Source organism: Saccopteryx leptura, chromosome 3 (genome assembly GCF_036850995.1).
Source record: "Saccopteryx leptura isolate mSacLep1 chromosome 3, mSacLep1_pri_phased_curated, whole genome shotgun sequence".
NCBI classification, from domain to species: domain Eukaryota; kingdom Metazoa; phylum Chordata; class Mammalia; order Chiroptera; family Emballonuridae; genus Saccopteryx; species Saccopteryx leptura.
Window position 1 is genome coordinate 337,978,703 of NC_089505.1, and position 21,771 is coordinate 338,000,473.

Below are 21,771 nucleotides of genomic sequence, written 5' to 3' on the forward strand. Positions count from 1 at the left end.
ATATGGACGGAAGGAACAGTGCTGCTTTACTTCATAGATGGAATCATAGAAGACTTAACTGAATGCACTTCCCAGTAATAACAGATGGCAAATCTTCACCATTTAACTGTTTAAAATATCAACAAAAAGTTTGATAAAGTTTATTTTATCCCTGGTGTTTAAGAAATGTTAAATCCAGCCTAAAACTTCACTTTAATTCATGTTAAAAACTAGAGTATTTGCCCCTTGGGTTTTGCCCAAAAAGAAACAAATGCTAGCAAAATAATCCCAGGAACATCAGTGTTTGTTACTTCATATTCAAAATGTCACTTCTAAAGATTAGCAGTAAAATAGTAAAAAGTACCAGAAAGAGCATTAGGTAATAGCTGTTCAGACTGTTCTGACGGACACTCCTGGAGACTTTCGTCCTTCTCTCTTCCTCAGCAGCTCCCTTGACAGAGGGCAGCAACCTTGCCCTGGGCCTCAACAAGGCTCCACTGCTCAATATTTTCACCACACAGCATTTTTTGGTTTGTTTAAAACACTGTTTCGAGAGTTTTGTAACTTGCACCCTGTGTATTATGTATAAACTCCCTAGTAGGAATAGATTTTATCTGCCACTTTAAAAGAAATGGTTGAAGATGAGCCCTTCCATATTCAACCAACATGTAGTAGTACTTTTCTTCCAATTGTTGTATTCTTTGTGTACATGCCTATTTTCCTCTCTAGGTTATGGAGATTTTTTAAAGAGCAGGGTTTTTTTGTTTTGTTTTGTTTTTATTTTTCTGAAATTAGAAATGGGGAGGCAGTCAGACAGACTGCCACATGCGCCCGACCGGGATCCACCCGGCATGCCCACCAGGGGGCGATGCTCTGCCCATCTAGGGTGCTGCTCTGTTGCAACCAGAGCCATTCTAGCGCCTGAGGCAGAGGCCATGGAGCCATCCTCAGAGCCCAGGCCAACTTTGCTCCAGTGGAGCTCTGGTTGCAGGAGGGGAAGAGAGAGACAGAGAGGAAGGAGAGGGGGAGGGGTGGAGAAGCAGATGGGCGCTTCTCCTGTGTGCCCTGGCCGGGAATCGAACCCGGGACTCCTGCACGCCAGGCTGACGCTCTACCACTGAGCCAACCGGCCAGGGCGCTAAAGAGCAGGTATTTTAAAAAATATTTATTACATTTATTTTTTTAAATAAAAGATTTTAAGTAGTTTATCAAAACTCTCAAATCTCAAAATTAGTAAGTTAAAGCATACTGAAGTGATTCAGCAGAGGTACAAAAGGAAAGCAGTACATTTATTACTTATCATAATTGGTATGTCAACTCAGTAATGCTCAAAACATCCTAGGCCAGTGGCAGTCAACCTGGTCCCTACCGCCCACTAGTGGGCGTTCCAGCTTTCATGGTGGGCGGTAGCGGAGCAACCAAAGTATAAATAAAAAGATACATTTAACTATAGTAAGTTGTTTTATAAAGATTTATTCTGCCAAACAGCGAAAATCCGACATAAAGTACTTGGTAAGTAATTATTACTATATGCTTTAGCTTGCTATAATTCTGCTTTATAAATTGTATAAAGTAAAGTTACTTCCCTACTTTATAAATCACCGTTACTGTGGAACCGGTGGGCGGTTAGAAAATTTTACTACTAACAGATATACAAAAGTGGGCAGTAGGTATAAAAAGGTTGACTACCCCTAAGCCTTTCAAAGTAGATGATGTTATATCACCCCTCTAAAGCAATAGTACACACTTTAGTTTCCTTTATTTTTAGGAATATTACATAAGATATCCAGTTAAGTCTCTCTCTCTCTTTTTTTAAGTGAGAGGAGGGGAGATAGAGACAGACTCCAGCATTCACCCTGCCCAGCAACCTCCATCTTCGGCTGATGCTCAAATCAACTAAGCTATCCTCAGCACCTGAGGCCTACGCTTGGACCAGCTGAGCACTCCTCTGCGCCCCAGCCAATGATCGAACCAATTAAGCCACTGGCTGCAAGAGGGGAAGAGAAAGAGGAGGAGGGGAAGGAGAAGAGAAGCAGATGGTCACTTCTCACGCGTGCTCTGACAGGGAATCGAACCCCAGATGCAGGCCAACACTCTATCCACTGAGCCAACCGGCCAGGGCCTCAATCAAGTCTTATCCCTGTGATACAATTAACAGCCTGGTGATAAACCCTTATCAAATGGAAATAACCAAAGATGAAACTGGAAAGAAAAGTCATTACTTCTTTTGAAAACGCACTATTCTTAACAAAGAGCATGAACACTTTGGGATATTTCCAAACATTGTAGTCAAGTATTCAATAACTTATTGAACTGAGAACTTGCTTGTACTAAGTATACTACAGCCTGCCTATATAATACTGTCCTCACCTGCCAATTCCACAGAACCAAATTTTAAAAGTAATGTGTTTTGGGTGGGACTGTCATCCAATGTCCCTGGAATGAATGTGGTCCAAGTATGTCCCTTTTATTTTTTACTTATTTTTTTACTGAGACAGAGAGAGGGATAGACAGGGACAGACAGACAGGAATGGAGAGATGAGAAGCATCAATCATTAGTTTTTCGTTGTGCATTGCAACACCTTACTTGTTCAATGATGCTTTCTCATATGTGTCTTGACTGCGGGCCTTCGGCAGACCGCGTAACCCCTTGCTTGAGCCAGCGACCTTGGGTCCAAGATGGTGAGCTTTGCTCAAACCAGATGAGCCCGCACTCAAGCTGGCGACCTCGGGGTCTCGAACCTGGGTCCTCCACATCCCAGTCCGATGCGCTATCCACTGCGCCCCTGCCTGGTCAGGCCAAGTATGTTCCTTTTAAACCTTGGGCCAAAAATTAAGCACTAGCAGTTCAGAAGTCTTGAATCAACGAGAGAAATATGTCTTTCTCAGAAAAACATCTGAAATCACTAAGATGAGAAACATTTATATCACCACTGGGTTCTCCTTGTAATATTGCTAATTTAAGAAACTCTCAGATCCTCAAAATTTTTGCAATATGGGAATTAACCCCCAATAAAAAAAAGTTCCTGGCCCTGGCCGGTTGGCTCAGCGGTAGAGCGTCGGCCTAGCGTGCGGAGGACCCCGGTTCGATTCCCGGCCAGGGCACATAGGAGAAGCGCCCATTTGCTTCTCCACCCCTCCGCCGCGCTTTCCTCTCTGTCTCTCTCTTCCCCTCCCGCAGCCAAGGCTCCAATGGAGCAAAGATGGCCCGAGCGCTGGGGATGGCTCTGTGGCCTCTGCCTCAGGTGCCAGAGTGGCTCTGGTCGCAACATGGCGACGCCCAGGATGGGCAGAGCATCGCCCCCTGGGGGGCAGAGCATCGCCCCATGGTGGGCGTGCCGGGTGGATCCCGGTCGGGCGCATGTGGGAGTCTGTCTCTCCCTGTTTCCAGCTTCAGAAAAATGAAAAAAAAAAAAAAAAAGTTCCTAACTTTTCTAATGATGCCCAAGCCATAGAACAATCCAAGTAAGTAAAATTCAATACAACAAAAATTGAGTACACTTTACAAATTAGATGCAATAGGATCTTTCCTAGATTTTAGGAGAACAAATACGCATATACCGGTCAACCCATGGGAGAAAGTCTTATTTTGGTCGACTTAACTCTAGAAATTGACATCTGAGTGACTGTACTTGTTATTACCTTGCCATCCTACCTATAGCTAATACCTCTGTAAGTATATTTTTATTTGGAGAAGGGGAAAAGACTCACAACAAATCCTATCAAAAGAAACTCATAAACGCTTATATGCTGAAACCTCATAGTAATCTAAGCCAATGTAAACAAAAACTGCCTGTGCCATACAAGATCATACTGATAACAAATCAGCTTTACTTAGCCATGATTTACTGCCCCCAAATCCACACTACAGCACAAGAATGTCAATAAAAAAGAATTAGTGAACTACGCAAAGATATGACTATTCTATACCGCGTTACCACTTATGTCATGTTCTACCTTAAAAGAAAATGCAAAACTAAATCAATGACAAATGACAACTGCTACCGCACAGCAATTTTTACAAAGGTTATCAGTCGTTCATCATTACAGGGAATTACTCACTAGAGAACAAATGAGGAATGACCATTGAACAGAAATGTGCCCAGTACAATGGGAACTACTGAGATACTAGTGCAGTATTATTCCTCCTAAGCCTAATTCAAATTTGCACCACCTAAAAAATATTAAGCGTATCCCATTCCTTCAGTTTACTTTACCAATTAAATAACACAAATGTTAATGGTCCTGTTTTCAAAGAGAATGAAGGATCGCAGTCAAACCTCTAAAGTTGAAAACAACTTAGAAGTCAAGATTAAAATAAGCTCTCAGTCAGAGTAATAAAGCAGAAACTCTCAGGCCATAAAGATGGGAAGTAGGAATGGCTTGTATCAGGGACAGTGAGAACACCAAACTAGACAGAAAGGCTTTGTGAGTAGGGGATCTGGGATAAGATTGAGCAGATGGAAAGCAGTTATACAGCATAGAGCTGGGAACAGAAAATAAAGTCAAACAAGTTGGAGTAAATGAGCAGCAAAAGCAGTAAAAGGTTTATAATGTAGCTTTTGTCCAATAAATTATCTCATGTTTATACTTACAACATTACTTTCTTGCCAATATGCTTTTGAGTGGGAGAGTAAGGAGTAGAACTACTAAGAGTACAATGGGAATGGCTAATAATTCTGGATACTATCCATGGGAATCTATCATACAAATGAATTATCAACATGAGTGTAAAAAGTTGAGTACAAAATATCTTTGTAATTGTCAAGAAAATGTACTAAAATAGTTAGAAAGGACAGGTATTTTCAAAAGAAAGATGCACCCTGGCTTTTAGCATATTGAAATTGACAGCAATTCTAAATCCCCTAAAAAGCAGTGTTTATTCTCAATAAAAAACCATCATTATAAAGCACGAGCTACAGGAAACAGGATGAAACCACAATAGGGATCTCAGGAATTCTAGGAAAAAAAATTCTAAAGGATGTCTGAATTTTAACAGACAAGTTTTTTTAACTTACCAATCAGAAAACACATTTTGACTTTTAAAAAACTTATTACACACACACACACACACACACACACACACACTCTCTCTCTCTCTCTCTTTCCCGCACTCAATATAAATGTGACAAAGACCACCTAGTTTGGAATGCAAAATGTGTAATCAAATTTATCACAACAGTCCAATAACGTTAAATTTCTTTTTTTAAAATTTTATTTATATTTATTTACAGAGACAGAGAGTGAGTCAGAGAGAGGGATAGACAGGGACAGACAGGAACGGAGAGAGATGAGAAGCATCAATCATGGTTTTTCTTTGCGCGTTGCGACACCTTAGTTGTTCACTGATTGCTCTCTCATATGTGCCGTGACCGCGGGCCTTCGGCAGACCTAGTAACCCCTTGTTGGACCCAGCGACCTTGGGTTCAAGCTGGTAGGCTTTTGCTCAAACCAGATGAGCCCGCGCTCAAGCTGGCGACCTCCGGGTCTCGAACCTGGGTCCTCTGCATCCCAGTCCGACGCTCTATCCACTGCGCCACTGCCTGGTCAGGCAAAATTTCTTATTATAAAGGCAGAACTACCTTCTAATACTAGGCTCCCTTTATATTCTAGGACCCTTACCAGATTTTAAAATAGGTGATCATATTAGGGTAAAACCTAAATCCAAAAAACAACAGGATTAATGTCGAATATAAATGATGATTCTTGGAAGTAAATGAAGCAATGTTCCATCCATCTAATGTTCTGACGCTGTGATACAGAATGCAACCACCTTTACAAACCTTCATTGAATTTACTAGGGCTAAATGACTGAGGACAGACTTTTCTGGCTACTCCCTGTGATCTGCAGTTGCCATCAGCAGTTACAGGAGTCTGATTATTTGTTTCCAAACTGTGCCAGTATGCTAGCTATAATAACTTAAAATGCTGCAAATTAAATGTTATGAGATCTAAGTGTGAAAAGATGTGTTCCCATGAAATCTAAGTTTCATAGTTTTTAAAAAATGTTTTATTTTAAAATGACTACTGTTTAAAGGAGAGTAACACACACACAAAACCACTTGGGTTGGACAAACTAAAAGATTAGAATAAACTACACATTTCTAGAATTCTGAACTGCCTACTTATCAAGCATATATGTTCTCACTTCACTATAAAACCTCAAAATGTCTTTTATAAAATTTTATAAAAGATGCACTTATGGGGTAGGTAGTTTAACAAATTATTTCCAAACTGTAGATCTATACATAGAGTAAAAGGAAAGGTCCTTTAAAAATGGGCTTACAATTTCTTCCTCTTTTTTGGGTAGATTAAGAATTGGATCATGCCTGACTTGTCGGTGGCACAGTGGATAAAGCATCAAGCTGAAATGCTGAGGTCATCGGTTCGAAACCGTTGGCTTGCCCAGTCAGGGCACATATGATAAACAACTACAAGTTGATGCTTCCTCCTTCTCCACTATCCCTCCTCCTTCTCCTTTCTAAAATCAATAAATAAAATCTTAAAAAGAGTTGGATCATTATTTCAAAAGTGTGCCTGTTCTTTCTTTATCCAAGTCATTGTCAAGTTTTTCACTCCATATCCCAATCTCAAGTCCTTTAATCTCTTCCTCTTAGTTTACTTTTAAGTATCTTAAGTTTGTCTAATCACCAAACATCTCCAGGTCATCTGCATCTCTTACTAGAACAGGTAAGAAGAACCCCATTCTTATTTAAGTATTGCTGTACTGCAAAGGACAAGTAACCTGTTGCTCTTCATCAACCTGCTGGTTATTCTTCCCCATCCCACCAGTAACAAAAACATCTACCTTTCCATTCTCATTCCTTTCTTTCATTTCCACTTCATATATCTCAGACCTCACAACAGTACAAAATACCTCACCAGGGAAATACTTAATACTTACTGTGAAAACTCTTTTGAAGGTGAATATAACAATGCAGAATTGAGAAGATTTTATTCCAAAAAATGAGCTGCCTAGTGGTTTTCAGCTACAACTCTATATAGCAGCTTTTAAAACAAGACATTAATGTATTCAGACTAGGAAGGACCCAAAAGCTGCCTAGTTGCCTAGCTTGCTCCTGCTTAATGGCAGGTCTGTGGGCCAGTGGTAAAAAAATGCGTGCCCAGGAACGTTAAAACTGCCCTGGACCAATAAAAATGCAGAAATATAATAAAAGGGGACTCAGTCAAGTTAACCAAATCACTATTATTATTACTCAACTACTGCTGCTGAATGTTGTAAATGTTAGACTATTTTATTGCTTCACCTCCTCAAAGGAGAGGAAGCCATTCTTTGCCTTATACCAGGGGTTTTCACAATTTTTTAAATGAAACTTTGAAAATTTGTTGGCCAGTAATGAACCTTCGGTCCCAGAAAAAAGTATTTAAGGCTTCTTGTATCTTTTAAATCCCATTCTTGCAATCAAGTTAAGAGACCCCTGTACTACTATAGGCAGGCTTGTACTGTTGTCACTGCTTTTAAACAAAACCCAAAACCTGAGATAAACAGGACACAGAAGGTAGTCAAGAGCTTTACTCTTGATTTTTTTAAATTTAGTGAGGGGAGGGGAGGCAGAGACAGACTCCCGCATGTGTCCCAACAGGGATCCATCCAGCACCCGGCAAGCCCACTAGGGGGAGACACTGCCATATCTGGGGCTCTTGCTTCCTTGCTTCCCAGGGCCAACTTGCTCCAATCAAGCCATGGCTGCAGGAGGAGAGGAGGAGAGGGAGGGAGAAGTGAGAGAGAGAGAGAAAGAGAGAAAGAAAGCAAGATGGGGAAGGGTGGAGAAGCAGATGGGCACTTCTCCTGTGTGCCCTGACTGGAATCGAACCGGGGACATCCACATGCCGGGCCCATGCTCTACCACTGAGCCAAAAGGCCAAGGCCTTACACTTGATTTTTATTCTCCCCAACAATCCTATGGGTAGATATTGTTTCCACTTAATTGAGCTCAATTTTCTCAGAGAACTGAGTGATTTCTCTAGGCCAAGAAGCTATTAAATGGTAAATAACTGGTCTGACTCAAAATCTGGAGCTCCTCTTTTTACACCACTAAATTACATTTCCTAATCCTCATTTTGTTTTACATTTCATCACAGTCAAGAAAAACCATCCAATGTTTGGCTTCTTTGTGGATTTATGCAGAAGAGAAGTTAAGGATCACTAGTGTTAAGTCCCTCGCCTACTACTGAGAGAGTTTGTTAATCTATGATCTGGCAGGAAAGGCAGACTGCATTAGCATTTAATTCAATTTCAAATTAACAACCCAAGAGGAAAAACCCCAAGTCTCTTGACAAAGAGATGTCCATGTTGGAAGACCATGCCAGTGATCATTTCCCACAGTAATGCCCTTCAGTTCTTGTACAAAGTAACAAGGTTTCTATTCTTTCTTTGTCTGCTTGGTAAATGGTATAACTTAAACACCTGATAAATGCACATGAACAGAAAGGGAGTAACCATTTAATAACCAACTAAAGGGCTCTTCAGAAAACCTTAGAACTCTGGAGGTTAGCTCTTTTTTATGGGAAGAAAGAGGGTATTTTCTTAGTCAGGTGCTTAATAGTACAATGAACAGTTCATCACCAACCCACCAGCCAATTATATTAATTCCGAAAGAGGATCACCTGCTTATTTTTCTCATATTAAAAATAAATAAAAATAAAGTTCAGAAGAATTGAGCAATACAATTGTAACTGATTATATATATGATCTTAAAATACACTGCTCACAAAAATTAGGGAATATTTTATCACTTCATATTCACTTTGAAATATTCCCTAATTTTTGTGAGCAATATATAATTAAAGCAAATTTTTTACTAACCAAGTACATCAGTTCCAAGATATTTTCTCTAGGACAAATATCAGTTCTGCTATATTTCATTATTCCATTTTACTAGAAAGGGGGAAAGAAATTTTATGCAAAGTGTTTCCAGTTTCCAACATGACCTACTTGAAAAGATGATAGAAACAAGAAGCCTGTCTGCTTGTAAAAAACACATTATCTGTAAATATCAAATTTTCCCAAGTTGAAAGAGAAAAAGCCTTGAAAAATTAGCAGTGTTGCTGACCTAGTTCTATCATCCTCTTTTCAAAAAGAAGCTCATTAACAAATATTTGAGTATCTATTATATGTTAGTAAGCATGAGCCATACAAAGATGACTAAGTTTTACTCTTGAAAAGACCAAGGTTAGAAACAAAAACTTGGGCAGAATTCTGAGTCTTTTTTTCTTTTTTTTTAGAGACAGAGAGAGAGTCAGAGAGAGGGATAGACAGGGACAGACAGACAGGAACGGAGAATGAGAAGCATCAATCATTAGTTTTTCGTTGTGCATTGCAACACCTTAGTTGTTCATTGATTGATTTCTCCTATGTGCCTTGACCGCAGACCTTCAGCAGACCGAGTAACCCCTTGCTCGAGCCAGCAACCTTGGGCTCAAGATGGTGAGCTTTTTGCTCAAACCAGATGAGGCTTCACTCAAGCTAGAGACCTCGGGGTCTCGAACCTGGGTCTTCAGCATCCCAGTCCGACACTGCGACACCGCCCAGTCAGGCTCTGAGTCTTTTATATGGCAAAGAAATTAAACTTTCAAAGTGCAAATTTCAGTTAGATTTGGTGAGAAGCCAATGCTATTCTGAAGAACATAAATAATGATCAGTATCAAACTCTCTTAATAATCATATGAAAGAGCTATTTAGAGATTATCTCGTTATTCTCATCCACTGATCCTATGCAATACCTTTATTCTCTTCCTGATAAACCAAAGAGAAGCAAAATTAAAACTGCTACAGGCTTTTCCTAGGAAAATACACTGACAGGAGCTTCTATACCTGCAGTGTAGAAAATATGCAAATACCTTCCTGGAAGAGCAAATAAGCTTGTTAGTAGAGGGTAACTGTTACCATGCCCCCCTTTAATCCTAAAATTGACTTTGGTCTTAAAGGAAATTCTAACTCGCAACAAACCCTTTGAAATAAAAATAAAAATTATTCTATCAATCAGGTGTAATACTTGAGGGAAAACCACTAAAGTAAGCAAAATTCAATTAACATGTACACAGGTACTAGTTAGTAAAAAGAGCAAGGGGAAGAAAAACCCAACACATTTTTACTCTAGAAAAACATGATTATTTTAAAATTTTAAATATTCTTATTATCTTTGCAATGAGGTAAACCACAAGCATTGTTATTCATCCTCAATAAATCATGGAATTCCTTTCTCATCTCAGAAATAACAGCTATCAATATAAACATTTCAAATGAAAGCAATAAAAGTATACACCCAAGACAGATACCACATGAGATTTTTGTGAGTCCATGTTAAGATAAAAAATATTGTTCTTTAAAAACACATCTTTCTTTTTAAAGAAAATGCCATGAGAAAAGTACTCATAATTTAGGAATTAAAGTTATTCCTAAAGACTAGTGTAAAAGAATCATAATACCATCACAACTTTAACAAAAAAGCCTGTATTGCTCATTATATTCTTCCATGAATAATATCCAAATAATCAGTAGTGCACCTGGATTCCCATGGTCACAGATTCAGTCACCTGTCCAGAGAAACTGAGATACCGTATCTCTCTACATACCAGAAGCCAACCATACTGAGACCCAATGCATAACCTAGCCTTGCTATCCTAAAAACTCCTAGTTCGTTAAAAAGGTAAAATATTAACATATATAGGATGTTATAAGCCAGGGGTCCCCAAACTACGGCCCACGGGCCACATGCGGCCCCCTGAGGCCATTTATCCGGCCCCCCCTGCACTTCCGGAAGGGGCACCTCTTTCATTGGTGGTCAATGAAAGGAGCACATTGACCATCTCATTAGCCAAAAGCAGGCCCATAGTTCCCATTGAAATACTTGTCAGTATCTTGATTTAAATTTACTTGTCTTTTTATTTTAAATATTGTATTTGTTCCCGTTTTGTTTTTTTACTTTAAAATAAGATATGTGCAGTGTGCATAGGGATTTGTTCATAGTTTTTTTTATAGTCCGGCCCTCCAACAGTCTGAGGGACAGTGAACTGGCCCCCTGTGTAAAAAGTTTGGGGACCCCTGTTATAAGCTAAATAGTTGAATCTTCTAGCAATTTATCCTCAGATTTAAACTTTCTGAATCAGAAAATCATCATTTGTTTGAAAAAATGAACTGTTCAATTCTTTAAAGCTTGTTAGAGAAGCAGGGCTTCAACACAGTAGTTAGTGAATACCTAAAATACTTTGACTAAACCTGGAAAATCAAGCTTGAGTTATTCATAACCTTCCATTGTGGTTGTCAGTGTTCAAAGCTGACTTCTAACACAAGTTCAGGAAGAGGGAAAAGCAACTGAAGCCAGTGTTTTCTGCATGGCTGACTCATTGCATTAACATTATAGTGGATACTCCAAGGAACAGTAGGTACTATGTCTACAAGTAGTATGCTATTTCATTTCTTTTACATAAAAACAAGTACATAAAGTTATATCCTCATATGTACATTTTAAAAAATTAGCTCGAGAAATACAAATGTTCTAACCCTAACTGAAATGGTAATATTACTAATCTCAGTTAGTGCAAAAAACTGAGATTATTATTTTTAAAGTCTATTATCTATTTTAAAGTCTCTTTGGACTGATTGAAATTATTGTCATTTATTTTACACAAACTTAACTACAACTGTTTTAATATCTTTTAATGTGACATCCTGAAGACTTCAAATTTAGAACACTTAAATTTTGAAAGAAAAAGAAAAATTAGAACAAAAAAAATTGACAATATCATAACTGATACTCATTATAGGAACACTATACAGTACAGTGAGGCTGGAAGGAGTGTTTGATTCTCACCAGTACATCATTGCAGATATCTCTTAGCTCGGTCTCAATTTTCTCTCTGTATTCTCGGGCCATCTGCTGTTTTTTCTCAGCGCCTTCCGTCTTTTGCTCAATACTTGAGACGACTCTCCAAGATGACCTACGGGCTCCTACAACATTTTTGTAAGCAACTGAGAGCAGATTCCTCTCCTCATTGGATAATTCAGCTCCTTGTTCAGTTACAGACTTCATGCAAGCTGCCATGTCATCATATCGCTCAGCCTGCTCGGCCAGTTTGGCCTTCTGCACCAGCTCATTTTTATCCATGACTGGATGTTCTGCAGAAAAACAGAAAAGCATTTAGTTGTTGTTACAAACAGACTTAAAATTACACCTATTGTTAAAAAAAAAAAAGTTGTATTTAATACCTCAAACGTAACAGCCTATGGAAGGTTATTCACATGAGGAATTTAACGCAGCCTCCCCCTCCCCCCCAAAAGATCAGAAATGGGGAAAAAAGGTACACTCAGCATTCAGAGGGTCACTTCAAAGCCATTAACATCAGTTTAGCAAAATTAAAATTGCATTACCTTATCTTTGCTCAGAAGATACTAATTTCACATAAGGTCAGAGCACAGAGGCTGCCTTAAAAACCAACCCTTATCTCACTTGGCCAAAATTTCAACTCCAGTTTCCAATATCACTAATCAAAAATTAAGCAGCTTAAAGTAAAAACACTGCCTACAAAGAACAATACATTTCTACCACATTTCCAGAAACATGATTCCTGACAGTTTAAAGTGTAATTCGTGTCTTTTTACTTTCATTGTAGCCATTCTTTTCAGGAGCGTATAAGTTAAAATTTTAGTTGGTATTATTCTCCCCCAAATCCACTGACCACTGCAACATTTGCCACCGGATTACAGAACAATTCTCTGGAAGAAATGACCAAATTGCTTGTTTTAAACTATTTTGAATACAAAACCACCAAAGATCAATGACTGACCCTAAGGTCTCACTTAGCTATACCTCATTTGCACATCTATTTAAAAAGTATACTTAATCTTTTACTTCCACTCTATCTGTGAACACTAAACTTCCACTCTATCTGTGAACACTAAAATTTATGTATTAAGTGCTTCCAGTGTGACCAGTGCTTCCGATATAATTGCTCCAGTTTAAATGTTTCGATCTGTTTCTAGTTATCTAGTGATAATTCAGTATTATCACTTAAGCTGCCCTTACCATGATTTCCCATCTAATTATTTCTCTCAAGACTTTTCAGTTTACCCCATTATACTTTTCCTTAGATATCCTTTTGAAAAGTGCTAAAACAGCACAGAAAGATAATAAAAAACATATAATAATCCCACAGAAGAAACGATTTTAAATAAAAATGTACAGTCTGCAGTGCAGTATTTAAGGTTGAACAGAGGAGCCACTGTCACACTATGGGAATTGACACCCCAACACCGTATCCCAATAAAGATGTCCTTTATCTTCCCAGGGAAATTCCACAATACTTGGTCCCCCTAGTATTCAAACAAATAATCAACTAGCTTGGATGCAAGGTAGAGTGTTTCAACGCGAAACTATTTAAAATAGTGATCACATAATCCCTCCACCCGTTTCTCGAAATTCCTAATTTTTCCCCTAGGAATTCAAAAACGCTCCCAGATTAATGCTTCTAACGAAAATTTATCTAAAACCATTATAAAGGTTTCTCTCCCCAAACCCTCGGGTACAAGGGGAAGTGGATTGGGTTTCTCACAGAGCAGTGCTCTAAGATGCCTCGCCTCTATTTCGGAGAGGAGTCGCCCCACCCATTTAACCCTTACCCAACGTCAGACGTCGAGTTGGGTGAACCGAAAACCGGCGGACCGTGACTTTAAAGCGCAAATCCTTGGGTCCCCGCTATCTGCACCCCCCCTCCTTGGCTCCGCCCAAGTTTGTGCCTCCGCTCAAGTCCCCGTCTCTCCCTCTTTGTCATGGCGGATCTGTGTCAAGGAGCCCAACCTACTGCCGAGTATTAATTTTCCCCCCACCAGAACAGGAGGGAGGAGCAGCGCGCCCCCGCCGGAGCCGGAATACCGGGGAGCCGCCGCCCGCAACGGGGCAGAGACCAGCAAGGCCGCCGCCGCCCGCCAGACAGCAGACACACCCCACTTTCCCACCGGTGTCCCCTCGCCACCCGACACCGCTGGGGTACGGCCCGACAGCTGCAGCAGGTGGGGGAGGGGGCAAGAGCCACACCCAGGCGAGCCGGGCCACCACCGGCTGTTACGCTCAGGTTTCCCCGCCCCGCAGAGCAGGGTCCGCGCCAGAAACCGGAGCGCAAGGACCCCCAGTACCAGCCCACCCGGTAGGCGAGCGAGGTACGCCGGCGTGCCCTTTGCCATCTTCTCTACGCCCACCTGGGCTCGGAGCCCCCGATCGCAAGAAAAGGCAGCCCCACCCCCACCCCGATGAACCCAGGAGCCCCCCTCCCCCGCCCCGCGGAACCCAGGAAATTCGGCTCCAGGTCTCCGGCGAACCCCGCCCGGGGCCCGCTCACCCCCGCGCCAGGAGCGGCCTCGCCCTAGTCTACCTGGCGGGCGCCTCGGCGCGGGGCCCCGGTCCCCAGCCGGTCCGCCCGGGTGGGGGAGGGCTGGGCGCCGCCGCCACGGCGCGGGGCGCGGAGGCTGCGGCGGGGAGGGCGGGCCGCGGGGAGGGGGCGGCCTCACCTGCGCCACCGCAATGCCCACAGCCGCCGAGTCATTCTGTCGCGCGGAAAAGGGGAGCGGGGCGGCGGGGCGGAAGGGCTCTGGGGGCACAGGGGCGACGCTGCGGCCGCATCTCGGCTAGTGGTGCCTTGCCCACTCCGGAAGCAGGCGACTGGGCAGGTCCCCGGGGGTCTCGCGTGTGGGCGCCCTTCCCACCCCCAGGGATGGGACGCAGGGACAGGCGCTTACCGGGGCCGAGGTGCCGATCAGGAAGCAAGTGGCCCGAGGCAGCCGCAAGCCGCCCGCCCGAGTCCGGCGGAAGGGAAGCCGCCGCCCGTCTCCGCCTGCGGAGACTCCGCCTCAGCCCAGCGCCGCTATCGCCGGGCGAGCGGGGCCGAAGGGATGTGGAGCGGGGCCGGTCCACGCGCTTTCAAAAGACCGGTGTGGGACAGGAAGCAGTGGAGCAAGGCGACGGGGGCCGGGTCCCTTACCTGTGTCCGGAGTGGGTGGCGGCGGATGGACGGGGGCTCAGCAGTCTCTGGGCGGCGGCGGCGGCGGCGGCGGCAGCAGCAGCAGCAGCAGCAGCGAGGCTGATACTCTGTCCGTGGATCTCGCTGCTCACAGGCTACAGCCGCTCCGCAGACACGGGGTTTCCTCCAATCACCAGCCCCGGCAGCAGGGGCACCACACGCACAATGACGTCAAACGCTGCTATGGCAACCGTTGATTGGTGCCCACAGCTCTGGGGCCCAGCGCAACCGCCGCTCCCTAGCGCGCGCGCCCTGCCCGCCCGCGCTCGAGGGCGAGCAGAAGAGCGCGCCTCGTGTCCTGCTACCAACCTTTCTTGCCCCTGCTCAGCTTCCAACTTCTCTCGTCCCAAGTGAGCCCGGGCAGGAAGCGCCTCTTTTCCCCTCCCCGCTACTACCCCCTAAACTCGTCTGTCTTCCTCTCGAGCCCCAGCAACCTCCGCTAGCTCAGTCTTCATCTAAAGCAGCGAGAAGACGACTTCTCCCCGCCCCCACCTTAGCTTTCAGTGCGGGCCTGCGCCTGCGCCAGTCACTCCCTCTCGAAGGGGCTCTGGTTCGGCAACATCCGGGACCTTTCACATTCCCCCGCCCGGCCCGCCCCGCCCTCGGTGCTTCGCGATGCTGACTACCCCCGAGGCCGTCCGGGGGCTGGATTAGGAGAGTGGCTCCGCGGTTTGGGCATTATGACCCGAACTTGGGTGGCACGGGGACTGGGCGCGGTCAGGGAGGGAAAGGCGATGTGGCGCGCTGCCCCCCGCCTACCGCTCTCCCTTGCCCTCCCCTCCCCGCGCCGGGCGGGCCGACCTCGGTGCGCGGCCTCTCCCTTCCTTCCGCTGCCGCCGCGGCTTTACCTGCTGGCTCCGGGAACGCGGTCTTAGACCTTTTAAGGCTCGGAATAGGGAGTGTGGCGTCCGGCCCCAGAGTGTGGGCTGAGCGACAGGAAGGTTTTCCAATCGCGAGCTCGGGATCTGCGCGCAGTGACAGCTGCGAGGGGACAATGGGTGGGCGCGAAGTGGGGGTGAGGTGGCACGGAAGAGCGCCTCTGGCGGGAGGGGAGGCCTGGACGGAGACGCGGCTGCTTTCAGAAAGCCCGCAACTCCCGAGCGGAAAAGACCGCCTTCTTAGATGGGTGGCTTAGGGGTGACCATGAAGACCTTACATACTAATTTCTCGTAGATTATATTTTAATATCCAAATCATACTTTTTCACTTGAAGATCGCATCCTACAGTGATTTAAAACATACAGATCATTACCTATTAAATAGGTCCTATTTCCCTCTGGAAACAAGGTTTGAGGCAGGTGGTAGTTCCCAGGGGCCCTGCTGACAGCTGTCTGGGAAGAGTGGGCCTCAGGCAGCAGCTGGCTGGGACGAAGACCCAGGAGAAGGGAAAGAGAAGGGCGGAAGTTGCAGGTGCTGCACAAACCTGCCAATCTAAAGTGGTAGGGCCTCCACCCTCTCAATTTAGGGAAGTTCAAAACGCTACTACATACCCAGTGTAAAATGTCTCTCTTTTATCCCTCTAACTGTATTAGAGCTAAGAAATTATTGCTTGGGTGACCTCAAAAACCAGTTGGAAAAGTCATTGAGGGTTTATAATTAGCAGTGAGAAAACTCAAAACTCTCCTACTACTTTTGAGTACTCCATCTTGACTTCACTGATTTTTCCAACACATCTTTATTGAGCACCTACGAAGGGCCTTCTTTAGGCACAACTGACAAGCTTCCAAAGAGTTCAGCTTCAAGTTCTGCAGAGGATTGAATTTGTCAGTTGCAGACGCAAAATGATTCCTCAACCTTCTAGCACCTTGTCTGTTTTGTTTGATGGATACAATGTGCCACAAGACTGTTCTACAAATTACATTTTTCCTGAAGTTCCAGCCGGCATTTAGATAGTACCCGGAAGAACATTTCCAGTGACCAGTTCCATTTCAATGATTTTTATTTCCCCCCAAGTTTCAGCGTCATCAGCACGTTCATAGTGGACTGAATGGATGAACAAATTGATCAGGGTTTAATTTCTGAGATAGTAAAGTCACCTTTCTTTGACTCCCAAGTAATTTCTTTTAGAGGGTGAGTCACTAAAATGACTAAGATTTCAAAAGCTTTCTTTTTTAAAGTCTCCTATTTTGTGCTAGGCACCAAAAATTTATCAGAAGTTATAAAGTTAATTCTTTCTTAGATCAAGATTTGATGTTTCTTTAATATCTCAAGTATGCGTATAGATAGAACACATGCCTTCTGTTTGAAAGTGAAGGGATTTCTCTTCGTTAGTTGTGGATTTACCTCGGCTAACAACTAAATTATCCTTCATGCTTTCAATAGCAAGGCATTTTTCAGTGAAACAAGAGAAGCTATTAGGTTTTACATATTCAACATGTTCATGAAATAAAATAATGAATAAGGTTGCCAAAAAGTAAACATAGAGAATGTCATGAGAGCTCCAAGTGATAAGTATTTTGAGAAATAAGAATATGTGACAAGGATAATGGCAAAACAAAGAGTAAATAGAACCTATGAACTTGAACTCCGGGAAAACTGTAAGAGACTTTCACTTGTAGCCTGCCCTGATTTATTCACTGCTCATCTCTGGTGCCCTTAGCCTGTGTCTTGGTTTCCACATCAATAAAATACTGGTAATAAAAACACTTAACTCATTAAGTAGTGTTGAGGATTAAATGAAGTAATATGTATATACATACTGATTTATTATTACATCTATTAATATATAATATATATAATGTTTAACACTATACATAAATAACTTAGCTATTATTCATTTGTAAGTGAATGTATTGGGTATTTAATTTCAAAGGATGTGAAGATAAAATGATACTATATTTTAAATGTATTTTAAAAGTGTGAGGGCCTGACCAGGCGGTGGCGCAGTGGATAGAGCATCGGACTGGGATGCTGAAGGACCCAGGTTTGAGACCCCGAGGTCGCCAGCTTGAGCGCGGGCTCATCTGGCTTGAGCAAAAAGCTCACTAGCTTGGACCCAAGGTCGCTGGCTCAAGCAAGGGGTTACTTGGTCTGCTGAACGCCCGCAGTCAAGGCACATATGAGAAGGCAATCAATAAACAACTAAGGTGTCGCAATGAAAAACTGATGACTGATGCTTCTCATCTCTCTCCGTTCCTGTCTGTCTGTCCCTATCTATCCCTCTCTCTGACTCTCTCTCTGTCCCTGTAAAAAGAAAAAAAAAAAGTGAGGTATAAAGGTGTTCGCTTTGGAAATACAAATATATGTTAATCTGTTAGCACTAATGAAAAATAAATGATGAGAGAGAGCATATCACTCCATTCCTGTACCAGGGACTGCAATGATCACTTCAGATATGTGCTATACATTAAAATGGGAGTTTAGGTGATTAGCATAATTCCATCATTCCAATTAGAAAAACATCACAAAGGATGGACTCTATTGATGTGGCACTCACATGATCTTCTAAGTTTAAATCACAGTTCAGTCAGGTTATAATCTCACTTAAACATCATGATCTCATTGAAGAAATGCAGCCTAGTTCAGTGAGCTTTTGGAGTTAGAATGAGCTACAAATCTTGGATTGTTATTCAGAGCTTTGTGACCTTAGATGACTCAATGGGCATACAGTACTGTGTACTAACACCCGATTCCATCATATTTTTGCAAGGATTAAGTGAGAAAATAAGGAGAGGGGCTATCCGTAGACCATGATGATCTATTGTTGGAATAACAGTTTGTGGCAGAGGCAGACTAGCTATTCACCAATCCTGTTTTTTCTCTATCAGAGCCGCAGTTGGACCCTTGCCCAGTCTTTCTGCAGTTAGGTGTGGTGGTGGTACTAAGTGCTAGCTACTGGAGTATAATCAATATGATGTGTTCCACTTGTGGCCCTGGTTCATAAAAACTTCTTCCTGTATGTGGTCCCTGAAGAGAATTCTATCTGCCAGCTGGATGACAATGATTCCAAGACTTTGGAGGAGTGTGGGGCCATAAAACAAAAGGCACCTAGGGACCTGAACGATGTGACAGTGTCTGTGAAAGCCAGATCTAATTATTTTAGACTTTATTAAGAGATAACTTCCATTTTTAAGTCACTGAGATTTAGGGTTCATCTGTTGTGACACCTAGAATTGTGATGTTTGTAGATTGCATTGATAAGTCTCTTCATGCACATCATGAAGAGATTTTTAATGGGAAGGGAAAAATGGAGGAGGAAAAAAATGGAGAAAGAAAAGGGAATCTGATCTTGTGAGAAAAGGCATTTAAGTATTCTCAGCTAATCTGTTAACTTCTAGAATAAACTTAGGAAAGTAATTTTCCCTCATTTAATTTTAAAATTTACTTGATTCCATTTTATTTCTTTGTCTACTACTTTAACCTTATATTCTATTAAAAAATATTTTTAGTTCATACCTTTTAACTCTACTCCCATACCCCAAACTCTAGCCTATGTTCTACAATACTTTAGTCACAGACTAGGTATTCATCATGCTGATTGAAAAACCAAAAATGTAAACCATAAGAAAGGCAAACTGACTGTGAACTCTCATTTCATACATTCATCAAACACTTAATGAAGGCCAAATGGTCAGATTATGCCACTTGTTGGGATAAAAATGCATAGATCATGGACATACACTCCCTGGAGGAGCTTGCAGTCTAGGGACAGAGATAGACACTAAATGCAATTACAGTTCATTAAGCACAGTGAAGTAAGAACTAATAAAGGTGAGCACATTGTATATTGGGAAATCTAAGCTGTGAGCACTAACTCCATGGAGAGAGGGGGAAGATTCCCTGAAAAAAAAATATATATATATTTATCCTATAAATTACTGATTTGACTATCACGGAGTCAATTTTGCTTTCTTGCCTCCAATGGCATTTCTAATTCCGCAGTGAAGTTTTTTAGTTTCTTCACATTCTGAACTTACAGGTCACTGTTTGATAGACACCGTATCTCCTTACAGGCTTTAAAGGACCCAGGCATCTTCTAAAGTTTTCTTTTCCTATAGTAAAGCATATTCAAGTATAGGCTCTTCCTTGGAATCCAGATGGTGTTCTACTTCCTTGTAATATAGAACTTTTGGTAGATCTTATGTTGTGGTAGTGATAATTTTCCTATTATGTGTCAATGAGAGAAATTCCTTCTAATCTCAGAGTTGGCCAACTAGCAGATGAGATTTCCTTTGCTTTTTTACCATCCTCTTGAAAAAGAATAGGACTAAAGTTTTAGGAGGGTTCAAATACACGCTCCCTGGCCGAAATTCTGGTATTTAGCAGATATTTACATTTATCACCTGCTGAACAGCCGCCATGATAAGATCTTCCCCTGACCTATTGTCCAGTTGTCTGCCATGAGGAGAATTTACGTTGTCAAGAATCAGAGGCTCTCTGTGGTTTTTCTTTAATCGACTGTGATAAATGGAAAAACTACAAACCCGAACCCTATGGGCTTGCCGTCATGCTTCTGCATGCTGCTTTATCCAAAGCTCCTTATTCCAGGGGTCTAGCCATTATTTTTTGATCAGCCACCCCTTCCTCCCTGACCCTTGCACTCCTGTTGTGCCTTCTCTCAGAGTTTGTAAATCTTGAATGAATAACACTTTGAAAGCTCAACTACTTTTTACCAACTTTGTTCTTTTTCAGAGGATAAAGTATTCATGATAAAGTTTCTTGGTTTAGCCCCTCGGCACTATAGTCAGTAGAAATTTCTCTTGCAAAGGGTTGATTCTTATTTTTCAAAAACTCATGGGAAGATGAGAAAGTTTGTAACAAGAATCTTAGTTTCGCACCATTTTGATATCTTAATCCTTAGGTCTCTAGTAAGTGTGTGTGTGTGTGTGTGTGTGTGTGTGTGTGTGTGTGTGTGTGATTTATTCTTTAGAGCAGTTTGCTGCCCCACAGCAAAATTGAGGGGCAGATACAGTGATTTCTATATACACTCTACCCCACTCATGCATAGCCTCCCCCATTTTTAACCAGAGTGGTATAGATGTTAAAACTGATCAAATTGTTTTGTTAAAATTTACTTGTATATTTTATGAAAATACATTCACAAATTATTATCACCCAAAGTCCGAAGTTTACATTAGGGTTCACTCTTGGTGGTATACATTCTATGGGTTTGAACACATATGTGGTGACATATACCCAACATTATAGTATCGACAAAGTAGTTTCACTGCTCTGAAAGTGCTTTGCTCCACTGTCTCACCCCCTTAACCTGTGGCAACCACCTGTCTTTTTACTGTCTCCATAATTTTGCCTTTTCCAGGAAGTTACATAGTTGAAATCATTCAGTAAGTAGCCTTTTCACATTGGTTTCTTTTACTTAGTAATGTGCATTTAAAGTTCCTGCATGGCTTTTCATTTCTTTTTAGTGCTGAATAATATTTCACTGTCTAGATATATCACAGTTTATTTAGCCATTTACTTACTGAAGGACATCTTGGTTGTTTTGTGTTCAGGTTTTGGCACTAATGAATAAAGCTGCTATAAGCATGTATATTAAAGTTTTTATGTGAATATAAGTTTTCAACTCCTTTAGGTAAACACCAAGGAGCATGATTGCTGGATTGTATGTTGAGTATGTTTAGTTTTGTAAGAAACTGCCAAACTGTCTTCCACAGTAACTGTAGCAGTTTGCACTCTCAGGCTTCCTATTACTCCACATCCTCACCAACATTTGGTGTTGTCAGTGTTCTGGATATTGGCCATTCTATTGGTGTGTAGAGGTATCTCTTTGTTGTTTGAATTTGTATATCCCTGCTGACA

General features: G+C 42.2%; 1 protein-coding gene across 2 annotated transcripts in view; it reads right to left on the minus strand.

Moving 5' to 3' along the window:
• YWHAZ (tyrosine 3-monooxygenase/tryptophan 5-monooxygenase activation protein zeta) overlaps positions 1-15,585 on the minus strand; it is a 35,888-nt gene extending 20,303 nt beyond the window's left edge. Inside the window, exons 1-2 of one of the 2 annotated variants that reach the window (XM_066379245.1) lie at positions 14,974-15,585; positions 11,814-12,118 (exon numbers count right to left, since the gene is read on the minus strand). In XM_066379245.1, coding sequence (XP_066235342.1) covers positions 11,814-12,107 — 294 coding nt within the window. In that variant the 5' untranslated portion in view covers positions 12,108-12,118; positions 14,974-15,585. Of the gene's footprint in view, positions 1-11,813; positions 12,119-14,731; positions 14,919-14,973 lie in introns of those variants that run through there. The other variant, XM_066379246.1, reaches the window with a different exon arrangement.
• Between the last annotated feature and the right edge of the window lie 6,186 nt (positions 15,586-21,771).